General features: G+C 41.3%; 2 protein-coding genes across 2 annotated transcripts; one reads left to right on the forward strand and one right to left on the reverse strand.

The window, feature by feature from the left end:
• Nucleotides 1-1,189: 1,189 nt before the first annotated feature.
• On the forward strand, nt 1,190-2,218 carry LOC123609437 (putative olfactory receptor 2B8). Its single transcript, XM_045500504.1, has one exon. It carries the CDS (start codon nt 1,190-1,192, stop codon nt 2,129-2,131), a length of 942 nt encoding a protein of 313 aa, XP_045356460.1. The 3' UTR covers nt 2,132-2,218.
• Nucleotides 2,219-10,570: 8,352 nt separating this feature from the next.
• Nucleotides 10,571-11,515, reverse strand: LOC123609499 (putative olfactory receptor 2B8). The gene has a single exon (XM_045500579.1). It carries the CDS (start codon nt 11,513-11,515, stop codon nt 10,571-10,573), a length of 945 nt encoding a protein of 314 aa, XP_045356535.1.
• Between the last annotated feature and the right edge of the window lie 1,344 nt (nt 11,516-12,859).

The following is a 12,859-nucleotide window of genomic DNA, read 5'->3' on the forward strand; positions in this document are numbered from 1 at the left end:
GTAAAACATTACAGGTTGTACATACTTACATGGTTCGGTAAATTTTTAAAATGTTTATTCTGATTAGGATGTCGATAAGGAATAATCCTACCTCTTTCAGGAATTTTATGAAATTTAATGGGTAACGTGTGAGATGGAAATCTCCAGAAGGAAGAGTAAGTGTTGGTCAGTGGATTTTAGAGTTCAGATTCCAGCTGGCTCTGCATGGCCAATGAATTTTCAGAGTTCCTGTTAAATGGGTATAATTTGAAGCACGTTTCAGGCCACAGTTAAGCAATGTAGTTGAACGGTACTGTTCTTGGGTTCTCTCAGATTAAGTGTTTGTTTTACTACGTACAAAAAAAAACCCTATGTGGCTTTCCCAAATATAATACATTAATTAGAGAGGCAATACTGCCAAAATGGTTATGCAGAAATAGTAGTGAGATTTTGAATGTAATTGAATTCTTCGTATAAGTACATCTTAGGTCATAAGTTCCTATATCGGCATGTTTTTTCCACAGTAAGTGGTCATATATATGCATGTATTTTTAAATGTGTATTTATGTATTTTGAGAGAGAGACAATGAGGGAGCAGGGGAGGTGCAGAGTGAGAGGGAGAGACACAGAATCCCATGAAGGCTCAGTGCTGTCAGTGAAGAGTCCAACACAGGGCTTGAACCCACGACGCATGAGGTCATGGTCCCAGCTGAAACCAAGAGTCAGGTGCTTACCCACTGAGCCACTCAGGTGTCACCATATTATATTTTAATGCATGTGTGGTGTGTGCAAATCCAGTTGTGTAGAATCATGAGACACATGTTTATAATAACTTCTCTCCTTCGCCCTTATACATTTTTACATAACTTAAATCTGCAACATACATATATTTTTATAGTACTTTAAGTTATAGTAAGTGTGGATTGATTCCCTTATATTCCGATGACTGATGCAAACACAAGGTCCATAATTTGATTTTTCTCACATTAAATAGTAATGATTTACTTTTTATTATAATGTGAACTGTATTGGTATAAGCTATGTCAATTTCCATGAGTATATCATTATTCAAATTATTACTGATAAAGTCCATGACCGTGTGTTTTCATATGATCAATTCAACCCCCTGCCACCTTTTTTTCCTTTTTGAAGATTTCTCTTAAAAATGGCTAAATACTTGCTGTTGACAGGAAACAGGTGTTAAGAAAGGATGGACCCGAAAAATGGAAGTTCTTTCACGGGCTTTATCCTGCTGGGTTTCTCTGACAGGCCTCAGCTGGAGCGAGTCCTCTTTGTGGTTCTTCTGATCTTCTATCTGCTCACCCTGCTGGGAAACACAAGCATCATTGCGTTGTCCCGCCTGGACCCACACCTGCAGACTCCCATGTACTTTTTCCTGTCCAACCTAAGCTTTCTGGACCTGTGTTACACGACCAGCACTGTTCCTCAGCTGCTGGTTCATCTCAGGGGAGCAGGCAAGTCTATCTCCTTCACTGGCTGTGTAGCTCAGCTGTTCGTCTCTCTAGGGTTGGGATGCACAGAATGCATTCTGTTAGGGGTGATGGCATTTGACCGCTACGCAGCCGTCTGCAGGCCCCTGCACTACACAGTGATCATGCACCCCCGTCGCTGTGCCCTGATGGCTTCTGCATCGTGGTTCATTGGTTTCGCCAACTCCTCATTGCAGACGGTGCTCATCTTTCTTGTACCGCTTTGTGGGAGAAATAAAATAGATCACTTCTTTTGTGAGATCCCCCCACTGCTCAAGCTTGCCTGTGTTGACACCACTGTGAATGAGTCTGAGGTCTTCTCTGTCAGTGTGATCATTCTCCTCATACCTGTGGCATTAATCACATTCTCCTATGGTCGAATCGTCACGGCAGTGTTAAGAATAAAGTCAGCTTCAGGGCAGAGGAAAGCGTTTGGGACATGTGGGTCCCACCTCACAGTGGTCTCCCTGTTCTACGGCACAGGCATCTACATTTACCTTCAGCCCAGCAGCAACTACTCCCAGGATCAGGGCAAGTTCATTTCTCTCTTCTACACCATTGTCACCCCCATGGTCAACCCTGTCATATATACTCTGCAGAATAGGGATATGATTGGAGCAATGAAGAAAGTGTTCTGTAGGGATGTGACCCTAGATGACTGAGGGGAAGACCATTTGACAGAAGACTTTGAATGCCAGGGTCTTTCAGGTTTTTGTGTCCTCCATATTTCCCCCGATAACTCTCAAGGGAAATTCTTTAATTCATTCTTTTATGCAAGTGGGTGCTCAAACTCTAAGTTCATGCATGCATTACAGCCTCCAGAGATGCTGATTTGGTATTCCAAGGCCATCTGCATCGTATTAATATTTTAAAAAGTTTCAAAGGATTTTCCTATTTCACCCTCATTTGGGAACACTATTACATTTCTAATTGCAAAGGACAATGACACGCACACCCTAAAAACATAGCAAAATAAGAATAGAAACCACCAGAACACTATAATAAATATTGTAGCATTCTCCAGCAATTGCTGGAGCCTATTGCTTATTCTTGCAGTTTGATCACGGCTCTCTTACAACATTTGGAGCCTCACTGGGTCACAGCTTTTTCCCAGAAGTAGGAGGGCAACTGTAGGAAAAACAAACTTTAGCTGAGAGAAAGCTGGCAAACATCCATCCTGATAAAGCTGGTCACATATCATTCTGTGGTGTAATGTTGCCTTCTGACACTGTTTTCGTTTTGAACACAATTCTTTGTTTTTCAAGTGTTCTTGTTTGAAATTAATATTTATTATTTTATTTTTAATTAAAAATAATTTAATTTCTAATAATTTAATAATTAAAATAAATATAATTTATTTATTATAAAAATAAAAATAATTTAAAAATAATTTAATTTTTATTGTCATTCCATTAGAGTTAACTTAACAGCATTATATTATATTACTTTATACTTTAACAGTACTTTATAAAGTACTTTATAGTACTTTCCTGTGCAATATAGTGATTCAACATTTCCATCATCACAGGTGCTCTCTTTAATCTCCATCACCTTTTTAACCCCTCCCCCCAGGCCATCCACTGTGGCACCAGTGAGCCCAGAGAAGGGAAGGGACATTCTCAGTTCATGCATCCCTACCTTCGTAGCCCTGTCCTGGCCTTAGAATTGTCACATGTTAGCATAACGGCAGGGTGTGCAGTGTAGGTGACTGCACTCTGAACACGCCCTCTGCATCCTGCTAAACTGCACTCCTGCATCAGTCATCAGAGCGCAGTCACCCTGTACGTCCCTCCTGTACCTCCTAGTCTGCATATCTTGCCACTACTGTTTGCCAGAGTCCCGCTCTGACCAGGCTCATGGAGGAGGCAGGAACAGGTCACGGACCACTGGCAACCCTACCTTTGCAGGTGACTGTTTTTTGGATGCTTGTTTTGTGATATGGGTGAGAGCTCTCTTTCACTGCTGTGGTGTTGTGGCATGTTTGAGCCATGATGGTGCAGACTGGGAACCACCGTGTGTAGACATGTGGTTTGCAGGGACAAGGGGGGCTGGGTGTCAATGCAGAAAGGAGAGGGTGAACGCCTGGAGAGCAGTGGGGTCAGGGGAAGGGCTCCCCTAGGTGGCCTCAGAGACAGGACAGTGTCTTCTGGGAGGAGACATTTCCTTCTTTCCCCATGGCTCTTCCTGCTGTTTTGGAATTGAGTTGACATGAGACAGAGTAACTGGAGAAAACACCCAAAGTTTTATTACCACCACACGGAGGCCCAATCTGGACAGTGAGACCCAAAGAAATGAACAACCAGGTGGTTTTTACCCTGTTTACAGAGAGACAATAGATGAGCGTGGAATTGACAGGAGAAAGAAAACCAGTGTTTGGAGCTGCAGTTAGCAGGGAATGCGAAGTGGAATGTGGGCTGAGGTAGTGGGTTAGTAAAAAGTAGCAGGTTTATTTCTACAGCCTTCTCAGTTCTAAGGTCCCTACCTGTGGTGATAACTGGTTGTTTTTCCTTCTTAGACCTGGGAGGAGCCTTTCATTTGGGAGATATTTCCTGCTTCCAGGGGGACAGAGGAGGGTGTGATGTCCTCCCACCTGCTCTTTCCCCAGTAGCTTCTATTCACGGTGATCAATACGCTGTTGAGGTCCACGTTGGGGGTCCTCCCTGGGTTCCCACACTTGCTCCGTTTAAAAAATTTAATTCTATTGATTTACATTGTTGGGTGGATTTATTTTAACCACTGGAGTGAATGAGATGTATGAGGTCTCTAGGAAGTGTAAGTTCTTCTGATTCGTGAACCATTTCTGAGAATGGTTTCAACCTCTTTTCAGGATGAGGCTGTTCAGTTGTTGTACCTGTGTGTTGAGTCTCAGAGAAGCATCGTGAATGTTTCTACTGACTGGGTTATTTTGGATTTCCATGATCAATGGCCTGTCTTGATCAGTGGTCACAGCCTTTGACAGGGCCCTGTCCCCCCGAATCTGTGGTAGCAGGTCACACATAATGCTTTCTCGCATTTGTATGTCATCATTTCAAGCACTTGGAAACATGAAATAGTTTTGCAAGATTCTCTTTGGAAAGCTTCTTTAGTAACTTATCTCTAATGCGAACTCAGTTTTAATGTATTTAAAGCAAGCATATTGACTAAGAATGTTTTCTTTCTAGCTTGAAATCAACCTCTCCCAGGTTTCACCCTCCCTCTTAGAAAAACCATCTCTCTTCCCACAGAATGATTCTCCTCATAGTCTGCCACAACGTGTTACATTTTCGTTTGCATTTAGGTGCAAGCAGCATATATATTAATATATTATTAAACACATACACCCATGGACATGCTCGTGCAAAAATGTGCTCCATATCCAATCACCAGTCGGCCAATCTCTGAACCCTTTTGTGAAGACGATTACTACAAGAAAATATGTTTCCTTGAGTTTATCCTACTTAGAAGTGCCAGGCTCATACATAATGTATTTCCAATATGTTCTGAAATACAAATACATCCTAGTGTATGTGGTAACAGTATCCCTGCAGATCACATTGAATGGAGAAAAAAAAAACTTTTTCCAGGAGGTGGAGGGAGCAATGGCTGTTGGTAGAATCTGGTACCATTCAAGAGCTCCATGGAACAAATTATACCCCTATAGACACAATAAGCTAAGAAATTTAGAAGTCACCGTGAAAATTCTTGACTCTTTTTCAAATATTAGTTGTCTGTATGTGGATGGGTTTATTTCTGTGCTCTTAATTGTGTTCCTTTGGTGTATGTGTCCGTTTCTTGATCTGGTAACACGCTGTTTTGATTCCTAGATATTTATAATACGGTTTGAATCCGGAAGTAGGCTGCCTCCAGCTTTGTTCTTCTTTGTTGGAATGGCTTTGGCAATTGGGACTTTTGTGGCTCCATACACATTTCAGGATTGTTTCTTATTCCATCTGTGAAATATGCCATTCAAATTTTGATAGGGATTGCATTGAATCTAGAGATGATTTTGAATACTGTGAAAATTTTTCAATCTTAATATTTTTAAATATAATTTCTTGTCAAGTTGGCTAACATACAGTGTATACAGTATGCTCTTGGTTTCAGGGGTAGATTCCCATGATTCATCGCTTACATTGCAACACCCAGTGCTCATCCCAACAAGTGCCCTCCTCAATGCCCAATTCATGAACACAGGATATCTTAATTCTCTTCAATTTGTTCCATCAACTTACGCAGTTTTAAATGTAGAGATATTTTGCCTCCTTGGTTAAATTTAATCCTACGTATTTTATCGTTTTTGATGCTATTGTGAATGTGGGTTAAAAAAAATCTTTTCATGTTTTTGGAAATGGCAAGACTTAATTCTTTTTATTGCTGAGTACTATTCCATTATGTGTGTGTGTGTGTGTGTGTGTGTGTGTGTGTGTATCACAGTTGCTTTTTTCTTAATTTAATTTTTTTTAACTTTATTTCCAAACTAGTTAGCATATAGTGAAACAATGATTTCAGGAGTAGATTCCTTAATGCCCCTTACCCATTTAGCCCATCCCCCCTCCCACAACCCCTCCAGCAACCCTCAGTTTGTTCTCCATGTTTATGAGTCTTATCTATTTTGTCCCCCCCATTTTTATATTATTTTTGTTTACCTTCCCTTATGTTCATCTGCTTTGTCTCTTAAAGTCCTCATATGAGTGAAATCATATGATTTTTGTCTTCCTTGGCTGATTTATTTCACTTAGCATAATACCCTCCAGTTAAATCCACGTAGTTGCAAATGGCAATATTTCATTCCTTTCAATTGCCAAGCGATACTCCATTGTATATGGAGTATGTGGTAATATATACCACATTTTCTTTACCCATTCATCCATCGATGGACATTAGGGACCTTTCCATACTTTGGCTATTGTTGATAGTGCTGCTCTAAACCTGGGGGTGCACATGTCCCTTCGAAACAGCACACCTGTATCCTGTGGATAAATGCCTAGTAGTGTAATTGCTGGGTCATAGGGTAGCTCTATTTTTAGTTTTTTTTGGAACCTCCTTACTGTTTTCCAGAGTGGCTGCACCAGCTTGCATTGCCACCAACAATGCAAAAGAGTTCCTCTTTCTCCGCCTCCTGGCCAACATCTGTTGTTGCCTGAGTTGTTAATGTTAGCAATTCTGACAGGTGTAAGCACCACAGTTTCTTTATCCATTCATTCATCTTCTTACTTCATGCAAATGTTTATGGCCATTTGGGCTGTTTCCATAAATTGGCTATTGTTGATAGCACTGCTATAAACATTGGGGTACATATGCCCTTACAAATTAACACACTTGCATCCTGTGGATAAATTCCTAGTAGTGCTATTACTGGGTCATAGGGTAATTCTATTCCTAATTTTTTGAGAAATCTCCACACTGTTTTCCAGAGTGGCTACAACAGTTTGCATTTGCACCAGAAGTGCAAGAGGGTTCCCTTTTCTTCACATCCTTGCCAACATCTGTTGTTTCCTGACTTGTTCATTTTAGCCACTCTGACAGGTGTGAGGTGGTGTCTCATGTGGTTTTCATTTGTATTTCCCAGACAATAAGCATATCACATGTGTCTTTTAGCCATCTGTGTCTTTTGTTTGAGAAATGTCTGTTCATGTCTTTTGCCCATTTCTTAGCTGGATGACTTGATTTTTAGGTGTTGAATTTGATAAGTTCTTTATAGATTTTGGATACTAACCCTTTATCTCATATGTTGTTTGCAAATACCTCCACCATTTCCGATGGTTGCCTTTTAGATTTGTTGATTTTTTTTTCCTTCGCTGTGCAGAGGCTTTTTATCTTGATGAGGTCCCAATAGTGCATGTTTCCCTTATTTCCCTTGCTTCTGGAGACATGTCTGGTAAGAAGTTGCTGCGGCCTAGGTTAAAGAGGTTGTTGTCTGTTTTCTCCTCTAGCATTTTGATGGTTTCCTGTCTCACATTTAGGTGTTTCATCCATTTTGAGTTTATTTTTGTGTATGGTGTAAGAAAGTGGTCCAGGTTCATTCTTCTGCATGTCACTGTCCAGTTCTCCCAACACCATGTGCTGAAGAGACTGTCTTTTTTTCCACTGGATATTCATTCCTGCTTTATTGAATCCACTGAAACCTATGGAAAGCTTAGGAAAGAAATTAAAGAAGACACAAAGAAATGGAAAAACATTCCATTCTTGTGGATTACTAGAACAAATACTGTTAAACTGTGGTTACTACCCAAAGCAATCTACACATTCAATGCTATCCCTATCAAAATTACACCAGCATTCTTGACAGAGCTAGAACAAACAATTCCAAAATGTGTGAAACCAGAAAAGATGCCAAATAGCCAAAGTAATGTTGAAAGAGATACCTATAGCTGGAGGCAGCATGATTCCAAACTTCAAGCTGTATTACAACGCTGTTATCATTAAGACAGTATGATACTGGCACCAACACAGACGTATAGATCAATGGACCAGACTCGAGAATCCAGAAATGGACCCACAAATCAATGGCCTATTAATCTTCAACCTAGCAGGAAAGACATCCAGTAGAGAAAAGAGAGTCTCTTCGGCAAATGACTGGACTTCCCATACTATCTTCTGTAAGAGTAATGAGGGTGGGCATCCTTGTCTTGTTCTGATCTTAGAGGAAAAGCTTTCAACCTTTTGCCACTGAGTATGTTACCACGAGTTTGTCATATATGGCCTTTCTTATGTTGAAGCACATTCCATCTACAACTAATTTGTTGAGAGTGTTTACCATGAAAATATATCATGTTTTCTCAAATGCCTAACTGCATCTATTTGGAAAAACATAAGTTTTTTATTCCATCTACTCATGTGATGTATTGCATTGACTGATTTGTGTATGTTGGTTTGTCCTGTATCCCTACTACATCCCTCTTGATCATGGTGTTTGAAATTTTAAATGTGCTGCTGAATTCGATTTATCAATATTTTGTTGAAAAATTTTGCATCTATATTTTGCAGAGATACTGGTCTATAGGTTTCGTCTTTTTTTCTTTCTATGATTTATCTGTGTTTTACATAAGGTTAATGCTAATCTTGTGAAATGTGTTTGGGAGTGTTTTGTCTCTTCAATTTCTTTGAAGAGTTTGAGAAGGGTTGGTGCTAGCTGTTTTATAAATATTTATGAGGGAAGAGGTAACTATATTTGTATCAGACAAAATAGACTTTAAGCTAAAAATGAAAACAAGGGATAAAAACTTCAGTTTATAAGGGGGTCAATTCATCAAGAAGTTATAACAAGGGAACCAACATGGGAGCACCCAAATGTATTAGGCAAATGCTAACAGTTATGAAGAGAGAAATAGACCACAATATAATAACAGTAGGGACTTCAATATTCTAATATTAACAATGGACAAATCATTCTGATTGAAAGCCAACAAGGAAATATTGGACTTGAGCCATAATTAAAAACATTTAATACACATATATGGAAGTTTCATCCAACAGCAACGCAATGCATATTCTTACCAAGCACACCAGGAGCATTCTCCAGGATAGACCATAAGATAATTTATATAACAAGTCTGTGCAAATTGGGGAAAATTGCCCTCTTGCAAGTGTCTTTTTTGATCACACTCCGGTGAAAATGAACATCAACAACAAAGAAAAGCCAAAAAAAAAAAAAAAAAAAAAAAAAAAGGAAAGCTCAATTTTGCAAAGATGTAAAAATTAAATAACATACCTCCCTGAAACCAATGGGTCAAACAAGACATCAAAGGGAAATCAAGAAACATCTTGAAAAAACGAAAAGAAAACACTACTTGCTAAATTATAGGATGCTGCTAAAGCAATGCTAAAGGGAAAGTTTACAGCATTTAAAGGACTACAGTAAGACAAAATATTCTTTTTTTTTTTTTCCAACGTTTTATTTTTTTTAATTTTTGGGACAGAGAGAGACAGGGCATGAACGGGGGAGGGGCAGAGAAAGAGGGAGACACAGACTCGGAAACAGGCTCCAGGCTCTGAGCCATCACCCCAGAGCCCGACGCGGGGCTCGAACTCACGGACTGCGAGATCGTGACCTGGCTGAAATCGGACGCTCAACCGACTGCGCCACCCAGGCACCCCAGGACAAAATATTCTTAAATAAACGACTTAGCTTTACTCCTCCAATAACTAGGAAAAGACCAAAATAAGCTCCAAGTTGGCAGAAAGAAAGAAATCACAAAGATCAGAGCTGAAATAAATGAAATGGACACCATAAAACAATTGCAAATCAACTTAGAAGGAAGAAGAGAACCAGAACTCACTGTACAAATGACCTTGGATTGAGGTCTTCGAAGGAAAGTTAGGTAAGGTTCATTCTACTAGACTAAATATTATTAAGGTCATAAGCACTGTATAGTCTACTGGTTCACTACACTGGAAAGAAGTAACATAGTTCATTTCCAATACAAAGCCAATCACGTGTGGAAGGAACACAAATCTTTATGTGATTATTTAGTATCATAGTATTCTGATCATATCAGGCTTGCTTCAAACTGATTAAAATTAAGTGATTCGAAGTACATCATGCACACGAGAGTGGAAGTAGCTTCAGGGTAAAGTCTGATGACATTTCCCATGTTGTACACCTTCTATCAACCGCACTCAGACCCATCATCAGAATATAAGCAGAACCCTGAATTCTCCTCCCCCACATCTCCTTCCAGTCGTGACTCTTCTGGGCAACCACCATTCTGGCTTCCAATACCACAGATTCATTGTGCCTGCTTCTGAATTTCACATGAATTAAAAGTAAATTTTATACCATTCAATTCGAACAGTATGAACTGTTTTGTAGCTGGCTTCCTTCACTCAGCAGTGTGTTTGCAAGAGGCATTCATGCTGATGTACGTAGCTATTATTTGTTGATTCTCATTATTGTATACATTCCAATAGAGGATACATCGTAGTTACTTTTACATTCTTTTATTGAACCCATATTCTCCCCACTAGAATGTTGAGCTCCATGGAGACAGGGCTGAGTGTTGTGATTGCTGATACAGTTGAGGACAGTGGAACAATACCCTAGACAGAGGAGGTGCTTTATAAGGATTTGTTGACTTCAGTGACAACCGGGTTGTAGTCACCCAGCATCTGCAAACCCTGTATTAGCTCCCTCTGGAGCCTGTGGTTCCTCTCACCAGTCTCCTCAGCGCCCCCTTGACCTCCTTGTTCCTCAGAGTGTAAATGAGGGGATTCAGTAGGGGAGTCACCAGAGTGTAGAAGAGCGCAATGCTTTTGTTGACATCCTGCGAGTAGCTGGAGGGAGGCTGGAGGTACATGGAGATGAGTGTGCCAAAGAAGATGACCACCACCATCAGGTGGGAACCGCAGGTTCCGAAGGCCTTCCGCCTGCCCTGGGCCGACTTGATCTTCAGGACGGCCCTGGTGATGTGGCCGTAGGACGCTAAGATGAGCGACAGAGGCACCACGAGGAAGAAGACACTGACCGCGAAGAGTTCAGCCTCGTTGAAGGAGGTGTCAGCGCAGGCCAGCTTTAGCATCACGGGCACTTCACAGAAGAAATGGTCCACCTGGTTTCTCCCGCACAGGGGCAGGGTCATGGTCAGGGCCGTCTGTAGCACCGAGTTGCCGAACCCTGTGAGCCAAGCAGTTAGCACCAGGCGCAGGCAGAGCTGCGGGTGCATGATGATCAGGTAGTGCAGTGGGCGGCACACGGCGGCGTAGCGGTCATAGGCCATGACCGACAAGAGCACACACTCCACGCCCCCGAGCCCCAGGGCGATGAGGAGCTGGGTCACGCAGCCGCCATAGGTGATAGTCTTGTCCCGCCCCTTGAGGTTGGCCAGAGTCTGAGGGACGGTGCAGGTGGTCAGACACAGGTCCATGAAAGAGAGGTTGGAGAGGAAGCAATACATGGGGGTGTGCAGGCGAGGGTCCCGCAGCGACAGGAGTATAATGGTGCCATTGCCTAGACAGCTCAGGACGTAGCCCATCAGGATGACCACAAAGAGAGGCGTCTCCAGCTTTGGCCTGTCGGAGAAGCCCAGGAGGAGGAATCCTGAGGAGGTGCTGCCATTCGCTCTTTCCATGGCACTCAGTCTGCACAGTTAGCAGGACTCCCCTGTTTTCTCTTGCAGCTTCAGTCCAGCCCTGTTTTCCCAGAGTGGGCGCGTGGAGTCTGGGTGGAGGCCTGAGAGTTTGCACACACCCTTCCTTGTTGGGGAGCGATGGGGTGATAAACAGCCCCTGAACGGGAGCATCTTCTGTGTTTCAGGCACTGCCCTAGACGTGGGTGCACTTTCTCCCAATGACTGTCTGAGGTTGGCACGTTCCTGATCTCTGTTGACTAGATGAGCGAAGTGAGTGTGAAGGAGGTTCAGGAAGTTTCCCAGGGGCACTCACCAGGCTTCAGACTGACTCCACAACCTGGGCTTTTGACCAGCAGGGACACTGTCTTTTCGTGAATGTATGAACACTGAAGGTAACTGTAGTTTCTCAAAAAAAATTAATCTAGTCGTTCTGAGTAAGGTGCAAATTTGCACTGTCCCTTCCCTCTATGTTTGTTTGCCATCAAGAATTGTAATACGTGCATCTGGCTTCCCTAATTCTAATTTATAGGGAGAAAAAAATATGTTTTCTGAAAGTGTATAGAGAAATTTACCATTGCCAATTTTATACAAGGGGAACAATACATTTTGATGCATAAACTAATGAATGCTGGGGATGGAGCCTGAAATCGTGGTTATTGATTGAGAAGCATCTTGGAAATGACTGAAGAATTCATCAGGCCCAGTGTTCACTTTGCAGGATGACTAATCCTGACTAATTATCACTGACAGCAATTTCAGTAAAATGTCAGGAAATCATCAATCTAATGTTTCATTTTCTTTTGTCTCACATTACAACTCCCTTTCAAACTCTTTTAGTATAGTGGAGAAATATTTTATCAGCATCTCAGTCTGTACTTCCTATAAAGGCCAACCTCATAGGAATCATTCTGTTTTTTACCAAAATCATTGGGCTTGCTCTTAGAAATAACCTCCCTTCACCCTTTGCACCGTGAGGCAAGCTTAATAATAAATACAACCTGGAGAAGAGTTGTAACTCATAAAGTGATGGAAAAGAATCTGGCATTTACTAGAGTCACAAACAGTCTTTGTTGAATGAATCAGAATAGTCAAGAAGATTATGAACTTGAACACGTTATTGAAAATGAGTCTATGGTTTATAGACACTCAGAGACCTTAGCAAAGCAAAGGAAATCCTGAACAACAAGTAGATAGTCTTGATTATTCAAATTCTAGGATTTTTTCCCCAAATGCTATGTTGTATGGAACCTTGCAGAACTCTATATTTTTAAAAGTAACTTTTCTAGTAGCAAAATCAATGACGAGCCAAGAGGAGCTCCGGTCACCTCTCTATTATGCTTCCTT

Source organism: Leopardus geoffroyi, chromosome B2 (genome assembly GCF_018350155.1).
Source record: "Leopardus geoffroyi isolate Oge1 chromosome B2, O.geoffroyi_Oge1_pat1.0, whole genome shotgun sequence".
NCBI classification, from domain to species: domain Eukaryota; kingdom Metazoa; phylum Chordata; class Mammalia; order Carnivora; family Felidae; genus Leopardus; species Leopardus geoffroyi.